Raw genomic sequence first — 25,367 nt, 5'->3', positions numbered from 1 at the left:
GAGTAACTATTATAGATCATATTCATTAAAGTATATTACTTTTTTTTTTTTTCCTGTTTGAAAGCTCCTCTTCAAAAAGGTGCACATGTAACGTTAAGCATATGATTCAGCACTGGTAAGCGGACACCTAAAGGTATCAGAGGTCATTGTGGCAAAACAGAAAAAAACCTTCAAATTTAGAACCACTTTAATTTAAGGCTACATCTCACGCATATATTCCTATGCTGAGATCTCAATATGAGATGGAAATAGTTTATGAACATTCTTGGAAAGTTATAAATCATCTTTTTCAGAGTTAATTTCTTCACAATATTTGCGTAGTTAGTAAGCCTCAGGCACCTAAATACCAATAACAACCCGTCCCTGATATGCTGAATTCTATTCTATGCAATGACAGTGGCAATAAAAACATAAGTAAAAGCCCTTATTAAAATGCAGTATTTTTTACATATTACATGGATTAAAGTTCCTTCTGTCAAATATAATCAAAATTAAAGTATCTAGTGAAAACTCAGTAAGTGACTTCAGTGGCACAGAAAGAAAGAGAAAATCCTGAGCATTTCTGCAAATCTCTAGAGCTAACGGCACAAAATAAATAAAAGATTTGTCTGTAATGTAACAGCTAATATGTTAACACTTTTTCACAGCTGCAGCTGGTTTAGTCCTGGTGATGAATTGTAAAATGTTATTTTTAGGAGGGTAATTCTGTATTTTTGTAACCACATGACTCAGGGAACATTTGCAGGCCCTGACAGGAAAAAGAAAGTATTATCTTCAATATAAAAGAAAAAAAATCTGCTGACATGATGATTTACTTATCTATTCATATACATATTTGTGTTAAGAAATTTTCATAGAAAAACGTAGCTCTAAACTTATTTCTGTTTTTACTTGCTATTGAGTAAAGATCTTTTAAATGCATCTTTAAGATGGGGTACGCTGGGAAATGTCATCTTAGGATGAGAGTAAAAAGTCAGGATAACATTACTGAGGAATTATCAAAAGGAAAAAATTGCGTATGTTTTAAAGGTGGAGTCAAATAACCTCAAGAAAAAATGTGGAACAGAAAGTTGAATATTTCTTACTGTGGAAATCGGTCTGAATGAAAGTGGATTTTCATAACTTTTTGGGTAGAACTTTATCGTGCTCTCAGGGAGGTAACACTCATTGTTCATCCATTCCAAGCTAGGAGCCTTACTGCTAGGTGACCCCTTAATTCCCAGAATGTTTCCCTGGAAACATTCAAACTCTGGAAAAGCAAGAGGAGGGAAAGGTGTCTGTGCACTGAACAGCCGAGCAAGAGAAGGTATTTAACATGGGTTAGAGAGGAAGGAACTCTCTTCCATTGAGATACTGGGTCAGCATCTAATTCTAGCAGCTGTTGTGTTTATTTGTAATTTGGTGGTCCTGTTAGCACAGGAGCTAATCTACTCCAACATTATTGACTTCTTTGAATGAAGTAATTAGAAACCACATGTGTGCATTTAGTACTGGCATGCTAAAGTGTTAATAATGATCATTCAGAGTATTGTATTACTTCACCGTATGTAGCTCGGCCATATGTGGAAATAGCATTAAATAGCAGAGCTTAAATAGCTGATATTAACCTTGTGGTCTGTATCAGCCCTGGATTAATTACCAAAGAACACATTAAACTTAGAAGCAGGTTGGTAACTGGAAAAATTGCTGATGGTTTGTCTAACTATGTAATAATGAAATCTGGGGGAGCTGGTAGGAGCAAGAGCAGCTCTGGAGCCCTGGCCTCACTGGGCAAAGCCAGAGGCAGATGCGTGCACATCTTCCTGAGTTCAGTTTCTGACAGTACTGCCAGGAGTTTCAGCAGTGCTAATGTCAATTGATAGTATAAGGGATTGCAGACATGATGCTTACTGTGGAAACGTCTGTGAATTGTGTGCTAATTTTTAACAGTATTTATAATAAGGAGAGGATCTAAAATAAAATAAAACCTTGGACATTAAAAGGACAAATGTAGGACCTTAATCCTACACAAGAAGAGTAAAAAAAGATATTATTTTCTATTAGTATTCATAGCATATAGAGTATATATAATTACAGAAGGGATCCTGTTGTCCCATCATATTTCATTGCCACCTGTTTTTAAAGTGACCATACCATTTGGGTGCTATTTTAGTTGAAGAGATTAGACAGCTGAAAACAAAATTTACAGTGATACTTTTTTCATACCATTTCACTGATGTCAACAGAGAATCTGTCACTGGATTCATCAGGCACTGGCTTCTGGTTATTACACTTCAGTGCAGGGGACAAGTGCTGGGCATTTTTCTTATTTGTAAAATGTTGAAGATTTCTGTCAGAAGTAAAACCAGGAGCTTCATGGTTGGTAGTCTTTATATAAATCCATATATCTTTTTTCAGTAAATCACAAAAGTATTCTTTACTGTCATTCAACTCTAAACGGAGTCATTTTACTGCAGGAAATAATACAGTTGTTTATGATATTCTTTTTGAACTTGATGCTATTTTTCAGCTTTGTCCAATTAACTGAAAAGAAATGTAGCTAAGTAAGTATGAACTATATTACTTCTGCTCTAAACATCTAAAGGTTCCTGTACCTTCCCAAACACAAGCGAAACAATGTGTAATAGCAAATTTGATGGACACAGTATTAATTTTATAGATAATAAAGTTTGACCTTTTATTGAGGGAAATTTTACGTTAAAAAGGACTTTTTGGAATGAATATCCTAATTTGCTCTGTACTTTTGATTTCAGAAAAGGTCAAGGTAGTGTCTTTAGAATTTGAAAACTCTTTATTAAATACTTGTGTGGACATAGAGTCTCTGGTCTATTAAAGAAGAAATTAAATAATAGTAGGAAATATCATGAAGCAGAGTTAATACATTGAAGTGTCACGAACTGTGTTTAATCTGAGAATGAGCTCATAATGGGACAAAGTCATATTTATGCAAACTTGGAAAACATCAGAGGTTTCATTCAATTAAGGAAAGTGCCAACAGAGATCATTCTATTTCCTGAATTCATTATTCTAATCAGTAAAAACAATGCAATATCACCACAATAAAGTGCAATTATTGGGAGTGTATCTGTAAAACTTATATAGATTAAATAAAGGCAAGAAGTCATTTCAATTTGAGAAATCTGCTTGCATCAGACCTTCCAGGAGTTCTGCTGTGTGACCATGTTGTAGGGTCATCCTGCATATGGTAGTATATTATGGAGTATCTGGGAGGACTCTCATAAAGCAGAATACCTGTATGTCTGTATGTTTTTCTCATAAGGTCAGACATGCTAAAAAACTCTGCAAGAAGAGTCCATTTTTTACTTACATTCTGAGAGTTTGAGTTACAATTTAGAAAACGTAAGGGAGGAGAAAAAGATGAAAATTATGGAGGGGAAGCTAAAAAATAATCTGGAAGATGTATGAAATCTTTAAAAAAAAAAAAGGCTAAATATGGTTTCTCCCTTTTCTTTAAGAGAGAGGAAGGAATAACAATATATATTCAAACAGTCTTAAGTTAATGAACAATGTTATTGTAGTGAGGCACAATATCCTAGTTAATGTTCCCGTTGTATAGTCTTTTGCATCTCTTTAGAAGAAAAACTTTGGTTACCTTTGTTTGCCTAATACATGGAAAAACCACCTGTGCTGTTCAGGTATGTAAGCTCCTGATGAAAAATGCTGAAAAACTAATGCCCAGTCTTGCTGACTTGGCTTAAATACAGTATCTACTTCCCTTTTCTGATGCCACCTGGGCAGGGTACAAGTCAGTTAGCAGTGTTCTCCCACTGAGACAGAAACTCTCATCTATTGCCAGTGATCCAGCTTCTTACTGGTTCACATTTTTAATAGATACAGCTTTCAATATACTAAATCGCAGTAAGCAGAGTTTCTTACAGCAATAACCCGGGAGTGAAAAATCACCTTTTTCTTTTCTGAAAGTGGTTTGCTCCCTATGTTGCATCACCATCCCCAGCATTTGAAATCATAAGTGTTTGCATGGCAGCCATCCCTAGTATAGGCAGGATGTCCAACAGGAGGGTTGAGCTGCAGGAAATCAGCTTCAGGAGCAGTAATCTCTATTTCATGGACTATACAAGTCTTACAAGGAGCGGCTGAGGGAGCTGGGCTTGTTCAGCCTGGAGAAGAGGAGGCTCAGGGGCGACCTTATCGCTCTCTACAGTTACCTTAAAGGAGGCTGTAGAGAGGTGGGGGTTGGTCTGTTCTCCTACGTGCCTGGTGACAGGACGAGGGGGAATGGGCGAAAGTTGCAACAGGGGAGTTTTAGGTTGGATGTTAGGAAGTACTTCTTTACCGAAAGGGTTATTAAGCATTGGAACGGGCTGCCCAGGGAGGTGGTGGAGTCACCATCCCTGGAGGTCTTTAAAAGACGTTTAGATGTAGAGCTTAGCGATATGGTTTAGTGGAGTACTTAGTGTTAGGTCGGAGGTTGGACTCGATGATCTTGAGGTCTCTTCCAACCTAGAAATCTGTGATACTGTGATACTGTGATACATGATTACACAAGGTAAAGGCCATAAGAAGTTATATCTAGACTGGAGTGATTTCAGTGTTTGCCTCGAGTTGCACTGGTCATTTATTTATTTATTAATTTATATTTAAAAAGGGAATTTTGGTTCTATGACTGTGGCCAGTTTGCCATTCTAAGGAAAATGAGGAAGAAGTCAGAGTCTAATTTTCAGTTTTTTCCTTTTTTCTGGGTACCACCTGAACTACTTTCAGGCATTCATTGTGCTCTTCTTGATAATCCTAATCGTTAAAAGGAAAAATTATCATTCTGTAGTACAGGTAATGAACAGAAACAGACAACAGCAAGAAAAAACTGGAGTAACGAAGATGTGTAACAATTTGGAAACAGAATTTTTCCTTACATGTATCTAACCTGTCTTCTTGCTTCATGATGTACGTAATTAAATTACCACAGATTGATTCCACCTAAAACATGCTATTTTTGAAGAAATCAGGCAATTAGTTGCCATGGCTACCCAATTAAGCCAGTTTTATACTCCTTATCTTAATTGCTGTATTAATTGAGAAGAGAAAATAAACTGAATACTCATCCTTTTCTTGCCATTTTAAATTTCAATAAAATATGAATTGCACACAAAATATTGTTTTAATTTGTCATCATGGACTCATGATTAGAAAAAGAAATTAGAATGCTGAAAACAGTATTTAAGACGGATGGCATATGTCAGTAGCAATTCGATATGCTGAAAGAACTGTGCTCTTTTGAAATGTAATTACTCAAAAATAGGATCTGCATATATTATCTGAATGAATGAAGGATTGCAACTTTTAGCATTTATTTATTTATTTATTTATTTTTTAAAAAATCAATATGCCAATGCATATTTTTAAAATAGGAAATTTCAGCTCATGGGAAATTTGGAACCTCTTTTATAGAAAATGTCAGCATGTGGCATTTATAAGGCCAGTTTCTGAGTATGTCAGATTCTGAGCAGCACACCCATATCTTAGTATCTTCCCACTGTTGGTTCCATTTACTCTAGTTGAACCATTAATGGAGTTCAGCTTGAACACAAAAAGTATTGGAATATGCCTGTCTGAATGGGATTTATGCCTGCACAGAGGGTACCTGCTGCCAAATCACCTAGCATGCACACATTTTCTGATTAGAAAAACAGCATATGGAGGAAAAAGAGAATGATGAGGGAGGAGACTCTGAAATTTCAGTTAAATTTTCATAGTACTATCATTATAAAGCATGAACCATTATTTCTCACAGTCTATATCTGAAATACAATCACTTAAAGAGAGAGCATGTTACATAGTCTAACCATATACTGCACAGTCTGAATGCATAGCTCCCTCCAAACACTTTGGGAATTTCTACAATGTTCCTTTCATTCTTTGTTCTCTTTTCTTGCCCTATTAAATACAACAAAACAGCTTCTCTTTCCCGTACATATGAAGATGAAAATAGAGAAATTGGTGAAAAAAAAACACATCCAAGGAGAAATCGTAGGCAGTCCTACAATTTATAGTTAGTTACATGGAAGTAGAATGAAGGAAATTCTGTAGACATCATTATAGTTGTTCCAAATTGACCTTGATATGACTATGATTCAAATATGGTTTATAGAAGTTTAAAGAGAAAAAGCTTTATTCATGATGGGTCAGAGGAAAGGTAATTGTGCCAGAAATTAGAAAACCCACATTCTCAAAGGCTTTTTTTCTGCTCAAATATGAAGAAAAATTGTTCTTACTGTAATTGCTCAAACAGTTCATTCTACCTTCTCATTCTGTATCCATGTAACTCTGTTAGCCAGCTAAAAAGTAGCAGCAGAAAAAAAAAAAAGAAAAAAAAAAAAGAATCAGTCTTTGTGGGTTACATAAATGACAGTGCAAGATTAAAAAACACTGCTAAATGGTAAACCATAAATAGCAAAATTGAAAATAAATAATTTCCATTCTGTCAGCTTGAGAGAAAATCTGTATGGCAGTGGATACCCTACAGATTTGGCAGAGGACAAACCACTTGCTCTACGAATTAAATGGCCTTGTAATTTCTGCATCATGACATAGAAGGACATAGATAATATGTATTAATTTGATGGTTTTGGAAGCATAATTCAGTAAGAAGAAAGGAGTGCAGAAGTCCTTTTACCATTCATAATGAACACGTAAAAAGGGACAGTTCATGCTCCATTCTTCCTAAAATACTGTTCTAGCTTGTAGCAGTACTGTGGCTTAGATCTATGTAGCCACTGGATTCTTTAAAGCGGTTGATTTTTCTTCTTTGGAAAGTTGATAAATACCACCAGAATCCCTGGTCTCCAATGCTCTTCAAAAAGAAGGTATAATAATTTGAATTAAATTCCTTTTTTTCCTAATCATTCTTAATTAAACATTGTTCTGTAAAAGCATTTATATAAATATTGTTTTGCTGTAAAGATCAAGATACAAAACATTATTGTTTTAAAAACAGAATAATTCATATATTTAGCTTTTGATGCCATTAGGTGAACTTTCCAAACTTAAGTAAAAACATGTATTCTCATGCCTTAACACTTTATGATTTCTGTCTGGGGATTTTGTTAGTTGATTATCAATCGTTTGTTTCCTAGCTGTGCCACTAAACAAATTGTATTATGTACAAGTATAAACTAACTTTCATCTGATTTAGCAAAAGCTACCTTTCACATAGCATGTGGACAAGTATTTTTGTGTTTGATAATATTTATTTCTCCCTTGTGCAACTTGTCCTGCTTTAGATCAAGTCAAGTTTGGTGTCAAACCAGAAAAAAGTCAAGCTCAAAGAGAAAATATTTCTTGAAGATTTTCATGTTGGTTTTCACAAATGAAACAAAATTCAGTTTAGCTGAAAAAATGTTGTTATATCCAATTTGGTTAGCTAATAATATCCTTTAAATCTACAAATTAAAAAAATATATATATTTTAAAAACACAAAGATACATATCTCAGTTATTCCAAAGATGGACTTTGGAATTAGAAAAGCTCAATGAAGGCTGAATAATATAGATTTAATTATTTGATTTTAGAGGCCTGTTGATCAAAGACTATAATTTTAAGTAGCCGTGTTCAAGTAACTGTTTTACCTGGATACATACTTAAGAACATTTCCACAGCTTTAAGAAATATGCATTTTCATTTTCACGAATAATCTAAATTCACCGTAATTTCAAATGTCCCAAACAGTTCATTTTCTAAGTTCTGAGTATGTTTTTGAATGCTAGTATAACGTATTCAGGGTCATTTAGGCTAATGTTGGCATTTGAAAATAGGAAAGGGAAAGCTGGAAGAAAAGGACTAAATCTTTTATGATTTTGTTTGTATGTGTGTTTATGTTGCATTTAAACAACATTTCCATCTTGCAAATATTCTACCAATTTAGAACAATCATTCTAGCTAACTCCTGTAAGTACACGCTGGCAACTCAGTGTAAATGGATGTCTATGCTTAACCACTGCATGCCCAGCTCTACTCCTAGAAGGGAATGTAGGGTCTAAACACGAGAACTGTTGCAATTCCAACAGTGAAGTGCCTAATTAGTTTTTCCCAATGTTACTGTTGTTGTTATTGCTCCGTTAATTGAGGAAAACACCATTGGATGTGAAAATGTCAGGCTGGCTTGGCCCACATGCCGGTACAGCCAGTGGTATGTTTCCCAGGGCTTCCTTAGCATTGAGTGAAACAAATGTATGAACTCAAAATGCTCTCATGAAAGTCACATATTGAGTTATCATCATATGAAACCAACTTTCGTATAAATGATTTGATGCTACATAGCTATTAACATCTTCACTGACTATTTTAAAGCTTCCGTAGATATGTCTACACAAAGTGTGGTGAGACATTTGGACATGATTGCGGACTTACTCATGCAGCATGGAACCATCTATCAATCTTTTATGATACTAACTGTAGGATAGAAATGCAGGTACAATGAAATAGGATGCTATGCAGGCAATTCTCAGTCATGTGAGATTTCCTTTGGATACCCCCAAAAATTAAGCCCTTGACTTTCCCTGACTTCTAAGGATGTTTGGTTTCTTACTGTGCTAGGGATATTTGAAAGTCTCACTTCCTGTGTGGTGTTTGCCAACTCTGTATTTCTGTTGTCATGTCAAGTAAATGAAAATAGTTGGTGTTGGAAGATACACTGATGAGGAATTTCTTAATTCAGTTTCAAAACAGTCCAAATATTATCTTCAATTTCATGAAGCATAGTTGACCCATATTCGAAATCTGTATACAACAACATCACATTTCTGTAAGAAAACTAGAAAGGGCAACGTGAAATGTCTCTTCATGTCCATAAAAATGTTATGCTCAGATTAAACGCATCATCAGCCATTCAACCATATGATTGCTTGTTAGACATGCCATTTTATGCAAGTCTTGATACTTAAGAGAAATGTCATCTTAGTCCATGGCCATCGTTGTCCGTAATTGGTATCTTTTAAGAATTTAACTACCTGATTCGCAGCCTCATTTGAGTAGTTAGATGTCTAAATGCCATCATCGTTCCTATGGGAACTTTTTGGACCAAAGCTGAACACTAGTTTTCAAATTTCTTGGCCAGGTTTTTCTACAGAGGGCTTGTATCTCAAGGCATTATACTAATAATTCTATTCTATTCGATACTAATAATTCTGATATGATTCTGCCTAGCTTTTCATTAAAATACAACTAAATAGAAGTATACAAAGTATATGTTTCTATAATATTTCTTTTGATACTGTTCTTTAAAGTAAAGGTAGCAACAGTCATTTATGCTGATAGCACTAAAATTAAATTTAACATCTACATCTTCTGGTAACAGTCCTTTGCATTACAGATTCTAGTCCACAGACAATAGATCCCATCATATTCTATGGTGGTATCTAACTCATGAAATAGAACTACTTTTTTTAGTCTATTTTTTGCTCATTGCATCTTACAACAGCAGTAGCTATTGCCGAAATGAAGACTGCTATCAGAAGCTTTTTATGTGGTCTAATGCTAGGATATGAAGACATTAACAGTCCTAATGCAATTCAGATAACGTATCATAGATTTCCAATTGCTGCATGATCTAAGATGAATCTGTACGTTTTTAGTGTTCCCAACTACAGTTTCATTCTCACAGACCTTAACTAACTTTGAAGACCTTACCTGCATTACTGTCTCGTTGAAGATTACTCAGTAAGGTTCTCAGTTTTGACCTAGATTATTAAAATCAGGATTCAATACCAAGCTCTGATTTTCTTTCAGTATCCAAACTAGCCATCCTTCAGTCTGTTTTAGCAGCTTTTACATATGTGAGTAATGAGTAACACCATGACATTTCATTCATATGCCATGGTATGTTCACAGCTATGCCACTTGTGAGAACCTTAGCAGGAATTTGAAATTTTCTCTGTCCCAAATGATTCTAAGTACCTGCAGGTTCAAAGAATTCAGCCTCAGTAGGAATAGCCCGTTCAGTGACAAAAATGGGAGCTAAGCTCTTTTGAAAAGGTGCTTCCAAGGGTTATCAGACTGAGCCCTTGCTTTACGCCTTATTTCTCCTTTCAGCTGCAAAGTTTTACAATAAAAACTAGAAGTTTTATTTCAGAATTAAAATATGCTAAGGAACTCTTTCATTTCAAAACTAGAACTGTCTAGAGATCATGGGATTTTTGAGTGTTTCTTATTTCAAAGGCATATTAGTGTCAAATTTATAAAAGTCATATATTCCCAATGGATGTGTTGTGACCATTTTTCCTTGATTCATTTTTTGTTGCATTTCTTATGACATGCATGTTAACAAGCATCCGTTTATGACCTTGACATTAGCTTATTTTTTCTTTTGTAAGACTTCATAAATCACTGAAAGATTTTGTTTAATTCATTAGAAATAAAACAACCAGAGAATAAGTCATTGAAATGGACAGAAGCAATTTCCTTTCTCCTTATTTGTGCGTAATAGTTGACTGGCCCATAAGCCATATAAAGATAGTGAAACATTAACATAGCAGAAAAAAATGCAGCCATATCTGCATTTGACAAAATAACAGTACATTCATAATGCTGTTGGCTTCTTAATTTCAAAAGGCAGATTTTAATATTACTGACTTCAGAGAAAGATAAGAAGGGCAGTGCATATGACATTATCAGTCCAGTGTGGAAATAATGCATTCAAAATTAAAGACAGCAGTTTAATTAAGTGCATGAAAGGCTGGCTTTTATGATCATATTTCAAATACTCGAATGTCTTTTCATCCATTCTGCTGTATGACTTTACTTAATAATATATCAAGAACAAAAAATGTATTGGAGTCTTTCTGCAAATTCAATTAGTCCAATAAAAAGTGAAAAATAATTTATTTTTCATTGAAAAGAACTCAACCCTAACCCTCCTCATGACAAAGTGAGAGATGGGGGGGGAGCTAAAGAACTATGAAAATTCTGCCTTTGTTATGCATTTATGTGTGCACGAAACAGATGAAGTGTCACCATTAGTAACATTTATTATTTGAAAGGACTAATTGCATTCTGTTACAGTTAGTAGTTTATCAGATCCAGACCACAGAGTATTTACTTCTCCCTTACTATGCACTCACAGTGCAGCAGTAATTCCATAGTTTGGTGGGCTGCTAAAGTGTACCTCTTTCAATGATAAACTCAAAACCACTGTCACACATTGCACTACTGCTTTACAGGTTAAGCACAATCTCTTCAATCCTTTCTACCTGCTGAGGGTTTATAGCTAAGGGAAGTGCAGAGATCACAGATTTTGAATAGTAAACCAGTAAAATGAGCAACACAAACAACCCTTCAGTAAGTGCAGCATTTAAAGTGGGAAATTAGCAAGTATGGTGTATATTGAAGGTAAAACATGTCCTTTTAGAAAACTTCCACATCAGTCAAAATGGGACAGCAAAGGGATCTGTAATACGATATCGATATTTAGACCAAAATCAGTAGGTTACTGGCTCAACCATGGCACATATCTATAGTGACTGAAAGTTATTACCACTTGTCAGCTCCTCTCTGACCTCTGTGAAATGAGGTGCTAGGATCAGTCTGGTTCCCAGTGGGCAGATGTCTCCATTATAAACACTTCCAGTGCCACGGCTGGTTTGTCAGTCACAGCCTCAGTGCAAAGGCTTGTCGTGGTACCATGGTGAATAAACAACATCCTCACCTCTGAAACTGGATCTTTCAGGTCAAGGCTGAGACAGGCTGGCAAATAATTCGAGAAAGCTTGAAACTCCACTGCTAGCACAGGATGGCTCTGGGAAAATAAAAGATCTCATTTTCTAGAGTTGCAGGCTGACAGGTTTTACTTCACCACATAACTAAATGTGGGCCTAAGGGCTGTTGAGGAATGATCTGCTCCTGGTCTGTTTATGGGTCCCCACCATACAAATTGATTCTCTTCTGCTGTCATTTTTCCTCCTATTTGTCTTGTTATTGGTTCTTTCAATACCACACTGTCTATGTAGGGGATGTTTCCCACTATGATTCTCTCAGTATGTGTCTATGAACAGCTTCTGTTCCAAATACCTATTCATGTACTAATCTCATTTTGACTTCAAAATATTCTTCTCCCAGAGGTTTCCTTAGAATAATTGTCCATACTGTAGAGAAACAGGGTGCATTTTGAAAACATAGCAACAATTTACAATACTGACTCTTCAATGTCTTAAAGCAGTAGTTCTCATGTAAAAGAAGGAAGACATATAAAAATTATTTTCCTTGGCAAGCATGCCAAGAGAATAAGAGATATGTTTATGGAAGTATGATTTAATAAACACTTGTGTTTTTTCTTTGCTTAGGTAACCCTCCCGCTACAGGTACAGGAACTTTACACATCACCTTGGAGGATGTCAATGACAATGTCCCGTCCCTTTATCCAACACTGGCAAAAGTCTGTGATGATGCAAAAGATCTCAGAGTAGTGGTACTAGGAGCATCAGACAAAGACCTTCATCCCAACACAGACCCATTTAAATTTGAACTGAGTAAGCAATCCGGCCCAGAAAAATTGTGGAAAATCACCAAGATTAACAGTAAGTTTATTTCTTTTTTTTCTTATGCATTTAGTCCTCCTGCCTCTAACTCACAGTATAATCACCCTGAGGCTGTCCATTATGTGAATTCAACAGCAGCAGTGCATGGAAGTCCTGCAGGATGAATCCATTACTGCTGCTTTACACTGTCCTCTGTTTTTTTCTAGGACCAGCTGCCCGGTGGGCAATACTAATAGTTTGTCTGCATTTTGTCTGACACAAGATTTTTTTTTTTCTTCTTCTTAATACATTGTCCAAACTTTTCTCTTTTAGTATTGCTTTAAAGAATGTCTACTGATGACATAATTTTGTAAAGGTTACCATATTTTTTTCCATGGAATTTGTTTGCAAGGGATGCACAAAGCTTTGCTATAGGACAGCATGGAACCTTTGCACGGGCTTTAGCAGTACACCTGAAAAACTTCCTGATTTCACGTATTTGAACTGTAGAAATCACAAATACAATACCCAAATGTACTGGATCTATATACTATCATCAGTAACAGCATTTTAGAATTGTGGGGACCAGAACTGGACACAGTACACCACGAGTGGCCTGACACTGAGTGGGATGATCACATCCCTATCCCTGCTAGTGATGTGCCTACAGGTGCAGCCAAGGATCTGCTTTGCCTCCATTGTTGCAATGGCACACTGCTTACTCACATTAAGCTTGATGTCCCCCAGGTCTCTTTCAGCAAGGCTGCTTCCTGGACTTTTAGTGCTCATTTCATATTCTGCTTAGAAAGGACTAAAAATGGATGTGATGTCTGTGCCTGCCTGAAGGTTATCATGGACAGTGTGAAGGAGTCATTTTCTTTGCTGTTCCCCTGTTTGCCAGTGCTACCCTGTGCTAAACCTCCTAAATGAGCACACCTGGCTACCAAGAGCTGTTAAGACTCACTGTTGCGTAGGTGAAGCAGATCTGTGGATCTAAAGGGATATTATTTCCCTTCACTGCCTTCTTAGTGAAACTGGGGAAGCAGTTAAACAGTTTCACCTGTGCTTCCTTGCAAGAAGGGAATTTTCCTTTGGCAAATAGATAAGTTCTTCCCTCTTGTGTTGCTTTGGGGATGACATGCCTTAGTGTTTCATTAGTATATTCATTTCCACAGTAAACTCTGCCAATAATTTGAAGACCAAATAATATATTTAAACAAAAGGGACTCTTGAAAGTCTTTCTTTTGATGGGCTTTGGAATATGTTTGCAATTAGCTGTAAGCCCCTGAAAGAATTTCTGTAACTGCCTCTTCTTACTTCCCATTCAGTTCAATTCTCTAATGTTTTCCTTGGAGTGCTCTCATTTTCTTCTTAATTTCTACGAGTAACTGTGGCATGTCTGATACTGTCTACAGATTCCTCTTCCTACTCAAATGACTACTGTTTGGCTAATTCTTACCTCCTGATCCTTTTCAGATACTCATGCCCAGGTCGTCCTGCTTCAAAACCTGAAAAAGGCCAATTACAACATCCCAATCTCAGTGACAGATTCTGGAAAACCACCTCTGACTAACAACACGGAACTGAAATTACAAGTGTGTTCCTGCAAGAAATCCAGAATGGACTGCAGTGCAACTGATGCACTTCATATCAGCATGACCCTGATCCTTCTTTCACTCTTCAGTTTATTTTGTAAGTCTTTTCCTTAACTGTAAGTAACGAAGTGTTATTTAGCTGCTCATCTGTGCGCTCTATATGAAAACTTACCAAAGGAGAAGTTAAATTCATGCATTGATAGCATAATGCAGTAACTTTATTTTTTCCCTGAGGAAGTAGCTACATAAAAGTAGGAGGAGAGGGCTTTTTCACTGTCAAAAAGTAGCAAAAAATGCCTGGTTGTCAAATTAAGAAATAGAAGCAATAATTGTAAGAAGAATCAAAGAGAATTAAAGGTAGCATATTATAAATTAAGAAGTACCAGCTGTAGTAACAGATTTGTGAGACACTTTCTTTCATCTCTCCACACTTGAATTCAATTCAAAATCAGAAACAGGAGATTAAAGGTGTTCTTGTAACAATAGCTGTTCTGGGTCACCATGAAAATGAGTACTGCCTGCTTCGATCTATTCCTCTGTATGAAGTGCACAAGCAGCTGGAACATAAGGAACTTATTCAAGATTCTGGCCTTAGAGACACACAAAATTGATAATCAGAATTGCACGTCTGGGTTGGGGGACAGAGAGAAAACTGATGCATACGGAGGAAGCTTCTGCTGCTTCTGAGAAAGCTTTCTAAAAGTCTTATGAAATTCCTAATAAGGAATTCCCAGAATAACTGCAGAGTAGGAATTCAAAACTACAGAATTTTGACGTCTAACCTAGATATGTACCTGCTTTGCCCTGTGACGGTTTTCAGCAATTTTTTGATGTCTGTTAAAAAGGAATTGCTGTATCCCCTATTGTAGTAAACTATTATTCAAGGATTATTACCATCATCTAATGTTAGTAGAATGCATTGTATGGTGAAATACTACCTGAGCCATAGTAAAAGGCCAGATATTCTTGATGAGGTACAACCTACCATGAGGCAGAGATAGAGGTCAAGGCAGAGATAGTTTACACATCTGAGGCTTGGTGTATGCTTGATTACAGTGTCAATTTTTTTTTCTTGTAACATATTACTTTTATCCCAAAAGGTTAGCATGAAGGTCGTTGTGAGAGAATTAGAAGTAGCTGATGTTTGTGATGCTCTTTGAAGATGAAAAAGACTATATAAATGCTAAGTGCAAATTCCTGTTCTTTGTTCCAATCAGTGACATCTGAAGTATCTCCACTGGCTTTGCTTCAGTTGTTCTGGGTTTAGTCGACTGGAAACAAATGCAGACTTCAGCTGTTAGAAGTAATATGTTAGAAATATGTGACAGTACATGACACCATTGCATCAGTGATATAAATATGCAGCCCATTGGTTCAAATATATTCCTGTTACCACTTCATAAATGTTGCTGGTGCTACACTAAGCATGACTTTCGCCACTGGGCTAACATTTTTAGATATGATTTGTGCTTGAACTTTATTTACATTATTGCATCTGCTTAGAATATAATGAGGTGGAGAAAAGCATTTTGCTTTTGAAAGTATTCATGTTGAGGTTTTCTAGCCCCCAAAGAAGTCTGACCGCTTTCCTTAGATTGAGTTATAAAAAGCAGTTCTAGGTGTTGGAAAATGCTTCTTGAGTTGACCTTCTGACTACAGATCTTCCCCAGCTGAACTGTGGGCAGAATATAGGCCCCTGGCAGCTGAGCACTGCGTGGTGCTCAGAATGACACAGAGATTCCCTCTCCTACTGTAAAAGATTAAGTAGCACTGAATAGTCTTTACAACGTGAAAAAATAAGACATGCCTTGAGCCTTTCTAGGCAAGTCTTATATTTCTTCAGAGTGCTATAATAGTAAGTATGGAGAAAGAGAACTGTAATCTTAAGCAAAGAGTGGAGTAAGAATGTGCATGTAATCTGCCAGCAGTTTGTTCAGTGTTTCATACTGGTACCAGTCTGTTCTCTGAGAAATAAAACCAAAACAAAGGGACATTGCAGGTGAGCTGAAGGGATGGGGAAGGAAGGATCTCCTCCTTGAGACTAAGGATGTTTGTACACAGTTGTTGTAAGTGATAGCATGAATTCTCTAGCTAGGTATCAGCATAGCCAGACATAGTCCTCAGCACAAGACTATATTGTTATTCTTTGCCAACATTTGCTACTATTTAGTTGTGTGTTTTGGGTTCACCCAGTCATGGAGAGGGAGGCTAGTACTCCATGTCTGGTACAGTTATCTATTCATGTTTGTGCAAAGCCAGCAAGCATAACAAACATTTTCCTTAGGTGCAGATGGAGACACAGAGACATGAAAGAACGGGGCCACCAGACAGTTTAAATAATGTGGTTCTGTATTTGAACTTCTATAAAATCATAGAATGTGCTGGTATCATTGCATTCCCAATTCATTTCTACACACAGTTCTTTTATAGCTGCGATTAGTTCCATTGCAATGTTTTGTCTAGTCCAAATATTTATCAGAGTAATCAAAGATTACGATGCCATAAAAACAAAGAGAACTTTAGTGCTTATTGAACAGATGAAATATCCCATTTCTAGTGGCAAGTTATGGGTTTAATTTTTGCAAAAGCCCTTACGAGGCTCACTTTGCTCCCAGTATTTATGTTTTATGAGGTTCTTGTTCCTAGGAGGTAAATCCTTCAGTCAAATGAACTTTGTTATTCATGCCAAAGTATTTCTTTTTGTATTTGACATCTGGTGTGAGGATAGATAGCCCTGTGAAAGAGCTGTTCATGGTAAAAATACCCTGCATGAATTTCCTCCCTATACAAAACATCTTGGTATTATCATTTAAATGTTACAATTATTATCTATACTTAGAATATGTGCCTCTTTTGTAAGTCATGGAAGAAGTCATATGTGGCAGATTTCTGAAGTAACTGATCATAGAACTGAAGAGCCTGATTAAAACTATAATGCATGCAAAAAGCAGCAGTCTCACCTATTCTGTAGCTGCCTACTGTGTTCAGGATATTGAGGGATAATGGGACACAGGCTAGAGAGTTGCCCAGATATACTTATAACAAGAGAAAGTTTAAGGGTTCTTGTCAAGCAGAAGTAGGAAATGCGAGCTAATGAAGTATATGGACAGACTGCAGCTTTTCCACAACAGAACAATAAGCTGTTTGGTGAAATTAAAAGATGCTGAATGAAGAGTTGATTGACAAAAGGGCATCGTTGTACCTAACTTATTACCTCTGAGAATCACTGACTTCAAGCTGGCAAGATATATAGTTGTCAGGTACAGGACTGTCCAAAGCTATAACAGTTAATGGTAACAAATATTGCAAAGAATATTAAACCTCATGTCATTATTCTAGGCTCCATGTTTAAAACAAGACCTAGATGATGTCCTCTGTCAGCTTTTTCTAGATGCCACTGCAGACAACATAAAACCACTTTGTTCAGATATAACTTAGAATTTAGTAATTCAGATTGAGGAAGAAGAAGATATCAAAAACTAGATCTGGGTTCCTAGTCAGGGAGCAGGACTACAAAAATCATACTTGAGGAAAGGAAAAGCAGGAGAAAAAACATGTGTTATGGGGCATGCCTGGTGCTGGGCCTGAGATTGCCCATGTTGTTCCTTACTGCTCACTCATTTCCTCATATTTTCAACTGACACAGGTAAAATAGCTCTGTTCAGAATGAATGTAACCATACTGAGGGGGGCTCAACAACACTAGCGGTACAGACGGTTCTCTCTGGAAGTCTCCCAAACATTTCCAACAAGAGAATATCTACAAACTTCCTAATGATGAGAGAGAGGGGGAGAGAAAACAGGCCCCTTATTGCAACCTAAAAGTTGATAGCTGACATTTAATTTAGGGTTGAATGAAAAATACCTAAAATGGAGAAGAGCAGTCCCTGCAAATTTTGCTCAATTCTCATCAATTTAAAAACAAATGACTGTTAAGTGTATGTTTTACATTTAACAGCAATCTCATCACAAGATATATTGAGGTTGGTAAAGCTGTTCTTTTTCTACACTGGCAATGACATGTCAGAGAATGTTTCTGTGAAGAACTTGGTTAGAACAAGTCAAGTCAAAGATATAGATTAAAGAACTTTTAGGATTTGAGTTATGCACAAGTGATGAGGAAAACAAGACAAGTTAAAAAGGTAAAATATTATGAAAATATACAGATTTGTTTTTGATGACCTCAGCAACAACAACCCTACGGAAATCTGCAAAAGAACTGCTCTAGCTGGCAGGATTAGGCTTTATATCAATGACAAAATATTTATATTATTATTTAAAGGACTGAATTCTGGAATTTTAATTTGACAATAATTATTTCACTTAATTGGCTAATCATAGAATGATAATTGCATTTCATATTTCCTTTTTATAAACATAAAGATGAAGTTAGACTCAAATTTATTGAAGCAAGATACTGAAATAAGATTCAAAAACACAGAGTCATGTCTTGAACAAGCAGACCTTGGAGCATTCATTAGTAGGTCAGTCACACCAGAAATAATATTTTACTTAGTCTATTCTTTTTTCTTACAAGGATATTTAAACAATGTTGAAAAAAAAAATGGGTATCAGTAGTTGACAGTCAACTAAGAAAAGGTTGGGTTTTTTTTTTTGTGTGTGTGTGGTTTTTTTGTTTGGTTTGGTTCGTTTTTTTGTTTGTTTTTTTGTTAACCTGGACAGTTGACTTGAACCTAGTAAGCAAAATATTCCATTACTATAAACAGAAAGTAAGGTGAGAGGCTGGAGGGGAAATAATGCTATGAAGAATTTAAATGAGCTGGAAGTCTCTACATCGGAGTTAATTTGTTAAACTGAGGATGGAAGGCCTCAGGTGTGTTGAAAAAGAGAGACTTGGACAGATGTCAGTACTGTGATTGCAAAGAAGCCTTAAAGACAATCTTGAATTTAACTTCTATTAATTACATTCACTTTTCCCATTTTAATGCCGCTCCTCCCCACCATAATATTTTTCTGGTTTGAGGCATGTGGCTACAGTGTCAATAGACAATGTTTTATTTTTTTCTCATAAATTACCATATTTGGTATTAACCATTAGAAAAATTTAAATGGTATTAGCTGACAGATTTGAATTGTCCTGACCATGGACAGGCAGATGTAAAGTGTTATCGTTCATTCAGTTCATTTTTCAAAGCAAGAGAAGCATCTGTATCTCTTGTACGCCCTGTGTTATTTATGCAGGAACATCAAATGTCTGAAGACTGAAGCAACACATTCTTGAATGGCATGAGACTAAGACAGATCACAGAAAGTTTTAAATGGAAAAGACCTTTAAGGTCATTGCTCTTTCTGTTCACAAGTGCAATTTGGTTACCGACAGATTCAGTTCTCAGCCTTTACTGTGAGTGACTTGGCTGAGTCTTAGACAATCGTGTAATTACGTTTTTCAGGGCTCAACTAGTATTTATTTTTGTAGGATTTTTGTTCTCCCTCCCCCCCAAAAAAAAAAAAAAATTAATTCCTGTTCCAAAGAAAAAGCTTCAGAGGAGCTAGTTACAAAAGGTGACTTTGCTAAGAACAATATATGCATGTATATTTATTTATTTATATTTATCCTGCACCTTTTAGGTTGCTTTAGCATATTTTAATATTCTGTAGTATTTTTCTACTTTTCAGAGCAGTGATAATTAAAACAAAACAAAAATTTAACTAGGACAACTAGGAAATTTTGCTGAAGAAACTTTCCCATTTCTGAGAAGCAAAATATTCTTATATTGGCCAGAATTTCAAAAACTGGGGAGAGTTTTGCTGTGAAAGTTGTGTTTGCACAAGTCTAATTAAAGTTCGTTTCTTCCATTAGAGTACATACCATGTGGGTATATAACATAGTATCTAAATGATGATACTCAAGTAACTAGAAAGTACTGTCAATCAGTGAGTTCCAGGGGTATAAATCTCACTTCCTAAAAGTAGTAACACCAGCAATTCCATCTATTACATTAATACTTACTATCTTCATTACAGGTGCGTTTTTCATATTAACATCATTATTGTTACTGCTAAATTATCAGTGAATACAGACACATTCTCAAATATGTGTAAGAGAAAAATACCTTTTTGGTTTTTTTAGTCTCTTTAGATACTTTGCTTGATTAGACTCTAGTGAGGGAAGGATAGTTTGAAGGTTAAGGGATTGTAGTCAAATCGAGACAGTCATGATGTGAGTTTCACTTGTACCACAGACCTCTGTGTCCAGTCTTCTAATTTCTGTGCAGGTGTACTCAGTTCTGCAACCTGTTGTGCAGTCGGCTTTGGGAGCCCACCTAAAGTTAGTGGGGCTTGATATGGCACAGAAGTCCATATGCACATACATAATTGTACAGAGGATGTTATACCTAGTTATATAAATAACAAGTAGAAATACCCTCAAATTGTACATAAACTTATTTAAAATGTACTTAATGATGTTAAGTTTTATTGAGTTAATTAGGTAAGAAATGACAGGTTTTGTACATTTTAAACCATTCAAACATGTTCCAGAAATATACCCATTGAAAAAACACTACAGTTTAGAAGATGTGTGATTGTGATGTTAAAAAAAAAAAAAAAAGTTACCAGCAAATACAACTAGTTCCTTAAAATCTGTAATATTGTTCCTGACAGTTATTCTGTAGACATGAAATGAACATTTAAAGAGACTGGTTTGATAGACCATTTAGTGGTATGAATTCAAAGGAACATTTATGTTTTCATTTTCTCAGCAGAAACCGTAGATTTATAATATTTTGTATTTCTGAGTGACCTCTTAAATTCAGCTAAATATATAACTTAAGATAATTATCTGAATTGTTCTGGGGTGGACTGTGACTAAAAACTAGAACTGAACTGGTGACCACTTCAAATAATTTTTTTTCTGTCAATAATGGCTACTACACACAATGGGATTTTTTTTTTCTTTTAAGTGTCTACTTCCTTGGATATTTCTCCACTCTGTAACATCCCAACACCTCAAAATATGCTCTTCATGCTGACAACTTGCTGTTCAGTTTTAAATGTGATATGTGATATTGAAGCTGAATAGAGAGATTAGATTGGGCCTGAAGTTTAGATGATGTTGCTTTTGCTTCTCTGCTAGAAAGCTGATGATACTTAAGTCCTTTAAAATGCTATTGATATCTGGAGTATTGCAGACCTACGCTGTAAGGCCCTTCTTTACCCATACACCTAGTGCGTAGGTGTCATTGGTTAGTATTCATGCCAGTCATGCTTAGAGTTCCTCTTTAAAAATAAAAAATTGAAATAAAGTCTAGTCAGTATTAATGTAGCCAAACTTGGCAATTTTCTTCTGATTTCTCCTCTTCCATGTATGCTATGCATATTATACATGCTTATTCTTGCTAAATAGGAGGAGTTTTTAGTTGATTCTTTTAGTATTTCAAGTTGGGATTAGTGTACACCTACAGATCTGAGAAATAACATTGCTGAAATAAACATCTAGAGAGGCTGTCCAGGAAAAGTGATAGACTACAAAATGGGAGGTGTTTAAGAAAAGGTTAGATGTGGTACTTAGGGACGTGGTTTAGTGGGTAATACTGGTGGTAGGGGGATGGTTGGACCAGATGATCTTGGAGGTCTTTTCCAACCCTTTTGGTTCTACGATCCTATTTATGCATACGTTCTATTTACTGATAACTCTTAGTAAAATAACCTATGGAAGTTGAGACCTGACTGCTTAAAGTTATACTGTGCTTTAAAAGGCTGGGTAGCTGTTATTTTTTAATGCATTTATGAGAAATTAGATTTGTTCAATGCTACTGTTTCAAAACTGTACCTATTAATTTCAATTTCTGAATATTTCCAGTCGTTCAGCTGAATTTATCAGATTAGAGCATCAGAAAATACATTTCCAGACTGCAGGTAATCACCTCTGCAATTGTTTTGTTTTGAACAAACTGGAAAAGAAAGGAAGCATTTATTTAGTATTGGTCAAATGAAGGTGACATTGCTCTGGCGAAGTATCAACTAAAACCTGTAACAATTTCAAATATAAAATAAAATATCTACAATGTGTTAGCTGCTTTGCCAGAGAAATTACACCACCCCTAGTAAGATATGTCAAATCCGTAGTAAATATGAATTGTATTACATAAATGTAGCACTGCACTGGGTAATACATGCTTCTGAATTTCAAAGCCAACTTAACTAGTCTTTTAGTTGCTGCTTTTGTCTTAGACAGTATTACTCACATGCATGTACATTTTGCACATCACAAGAACAGCCCAATAGGGTGCGTATATGTAGGTACAAGACAAGTAGGAGAAGCAGAAACAAGGATTCAGCAGTGAGCAAGGCCAGTGCAAGAAGTTAGAAGAGTGCGTTGGTGTATATCAGCACTGTTCCAGATCTGCCAGTATAGTTTTATAATAAATGAGTTAGCAGTGTGAGAGAGACTCTTGGAAATATCATCTGCTGGTGTCAAACAGATACCCTTTGAAAATGACTTCAGCCTGAGCAACCTATTCCCCTGTGCAAGCTGATTAGTTTGGATTGGCATGTTTCTCCCCAGTCTTGCCAATTTTGGCCAATTGCTTAGCACATGCCGACATTTTAGCTCCCGAAGTTAAATATTGACATTGATATATGAGTGCCTACTGGAGCTTTGAGTAGAATTATAAGACACTCATTTCACAAACACAGTACTAATGCATACTGTGTTTTTCCTATCATTAAGAATTTTGGAATCATCTCCTCACATAAATGGGAAACAAATTATATATGATGTTATAAGCTGCAAATTTTAAGGATAAACTCATTTACTTCTCTCTTCTTTATAAACCTTTTTTACAATGTTATTACTGTTCAGTGAGTTCATGCATTTGCTCTAGCCACAAGCATACCTACTGCTACTCCTGATACTAAAAATTGATTTCTTAGCTGCTGGAATAAGGTTGTGTGTTATCTGTCTGGAGACAGCTGTTTCAGCCTTTCAAATTCAGTGAGAGTTGCAGTGAAAAGACTCCCCTCTTTTTTCAGAAGACAATTCCAGGATAGTCAAAACTAGTGACCAATAAAATTTGGCACACACTGACACCAAAGCATAGCCAGTGCATTGGACCACTGAAGAGGTTACAGGTGAACATACACAGTTATTATGTAAAAATTATAATATATATATATAACATAGTTATTAAATTACTATTTTTACAGAAATGTACAAGATATTAGCATTTATAGGCAAGTGGTGCAAACACTATGATACTTCTGGTGTTAAAAACTACCCAAAACATATCTACCAGTGATGTACATGAAACCAATTTAAATTTTTCTAAGTTCTACAGGAAGTCTATATTAATAACTGTGTATCTAATTAATGCTCTTTTATAGATGCTAAAGCCAGGAAAGAGGTACCTGAATGTTGATTAACTGCCTAATCAGAAACACGGTTCTGATCTCTTCTACCATTTTCCCATTACCCCTTTAATGTTACCAAGGTTTTGATAAAGTCCATGATGTAATGGAGACTTTAAATTATGCAGAGATTAATGTAATATTTCTGATGAGAGGGTAATTGAAGGAAATCTAAAGAAATGGAGCATGCCTGAGTTGAACTCCAGACTCCAACTGTGTTAACTCTCTTCACTATGTTAAAAGAGAATTACAGGATGAATACATCTTGGGTAAAGTTCACTCCTGTACAGAGGGTCAGCATGGAACCTAAATGCCTTTAATTTTTTTATAAGGTTTAAACTGCCGTTTAAGACACAGAATCTGTAATGGTGGGGAAAGAAGGGAGCATGTCTGGTCTCATAAGGTACACATCTTTCAAAGGCTTTGGATTAATCAAGTTATTTCTGTTTCTTTAAAATAAGCAGGGGGCTGAGTCACTAATTTACAAACATGTTCAGAGAAAGATAAGGCTGCAACGTAGAAAGGTAAAGTGTCTGGAAATCGCAAAGAATTTTCTGAGCTAAGTAGAAGTCTTTTGGCAAATGAGATTGTTTGCTGGCTGATTAGAAGGGTTCCAATGGACCATGAGCTCTCCAGATCCTGAACCATGGTAAACAAGGTTACATGCTAAAGGCTGTCTTTTTTTCTAAGATGGGGCATTATGCATTCATGGTTTTAAAGAGTTATGTGCATTTTTTTCTCCATTATCTTTTATCATATGAATCAGTGTAGGAAATAAACTTTAAATTAGTCCACTGTGAAGTAGACAGATATGTAGTCATTGAAGAAATCGATATTATAGACACTGTCTTTATTTGGCGGCTTGCTCCTTTTTTGAAGCAATTCAGTGTCTGAAACCACGATGCCTAGATGATGATTCAGATATCAGTCCTGTAGAGTCTTCTGCCACCTACTTCAAACCTTTTGACTTTCCAATCAACTTTAGTGGGAATAGAAAGGGGATTTTGTTCCATCTTAGGTAACTACATTATGAATCTCCCTACCCTAAACTGCATACTTAGACCTATATTCCTATAGCATTATTACACTCCATCCAGATAAATACGTCCAGTTTTCATTTTCTTGACCAACAAAAGCAAAAATGATCCTCCAGTGTCAAAGTACTAATGCCAACAAACACCATCCATTTACAATAATGAGCCATGAATTCTTATCTGAGACAAATTAACCATAATAGTAACAATTCAGACTGCAAGCACATAAGAACAATGCTGCAAATTTCACTGTTATCTCACTATTTGACTGCTATCTTAAAAGGAACGTGGCTGAACATTTCTCTCAGGAATAGAAGAGCTAGAGCAGAGATCTGTGAGGTTCAAAATGGTGATGATCACATTGGAGACTGCATTGAGAGTGAGTTCCGGGGAAAATAAGTTCTATATAGTTATGCTAGCTTTATGCTGCTTGTGCATTCCCCAGATACTCTAAAGGGAAGGGGTGGGGGTGGCTATTGGCACCAAAAGAACAATGATGTACACATCACCTTTGTGGCTTTCATACCTGCAGCTGTATACAGCAAAACAGTTGGAATCATGGATCATCATGTCCAACCATCATATACTAGAATATATACTAGAGCAGTTCTGTGATTTCTATAGCTCTGCTTATATTCGTCATTAAGGTTTCTGCACAATACTTTGGTCATTTTTGATTTGTGTAGATCTTGTTTTAAGGGCATTACTAGCCAGAATGCATGTCCAGTAACACACCTTATAAGATTATATCAGAATATTTTTAGAAAGTAAATTTGTAATTGACAAACTTTGATATTAACCACAGAAACTAAAAGTTAGTCTAACTTCACCATTGGACACAAGCAATTTTTTTTTTTTTAATCACCATTGTTTGCAATAGAAAG

General features: G+C 35.9%; 1 protein-coding gene and 2 long non-coding RNA genes across 11 annotated transcripts in view; 1 reads left to right on the top strand and 2 right to left on the bottom strand.

The window, feature by feature from the left end:
• The window catches only part of CDH13 (cadherin 13), a 489,849-nt gene that overhangs the window by 454,719 nt on the left and 9,763 nt on the right, over positions 1–25,367 (top strand). For 5 of the 8 annotated variants that reach the window (XM_080552453.1, XM_080552451.1, XM_080552454.1 and 2 more), the window contains 2 exons: positions 12,313–12,546; positions 13,963–14,178. In XM_080552453.1, coding sequence (XP_080408579.1) covers positions 12,313–12,546; positions 13,963–14,178 — 450 coding nt within the window. Of the gene's footprint in view, positions 1–12,312; positions 12,547–13,962; positions 24,863–25,367 lie in introns of all 8 variants that reach the window. The other 3 variants (XR_013938364.1, XR_013938365.1, XR_013938366.1) reach the window with 3 other exon arrangements.
• On the bottom strand, positions 6–13,996 carry LOC308176549. Of its 2 annotated transcripts, XR_013938375.1 has the most exons (3): positions 13,946–13,996; positions 11,679–11,768; positions 6–6,314 (listed from the first exon to the last, which is right to left on the bottom strand). It is a non-coding gene; the product is annotated as an uncharacterized lncRNA (long non-coding RNA). The 2 variants fall into 2 exon arrangements; XR_013938376.1 differs by lacking the exon at positions 6–6,314 and having other exon boundaries at positions 8,359–11,768.
• The window catches only part of LOC308176550, a 15,642-nt gene continuing 5,520 nt past the window's right edge, over positions 15,246–25,367 (bottom strand). Inside the window, exon 3 of the long non-coding RNA XR_013938377.1 lies at positions 15,246–15,375. This is a non-coding gene — a long non-coding RNA (uncharacterized lncRNA). The remainder of the gene's footprint in view (positions 15,376–25,367) is intronic.

Source organism: Anser brachyrhynchus (genome assembly GCF_964034855.1).
Source record: "Anser brachyrhynchus genome assembly, chromosome: 12".
Lineage (NCBI taxonomy): Eukaryota > Metazoa > Chordata > Aves > Anseriformes > Anatidae > Anser > Anser brachyrhynchus.
This window is presented reverse-complemented; position numbering and strand designations above follow the sequence as displayed.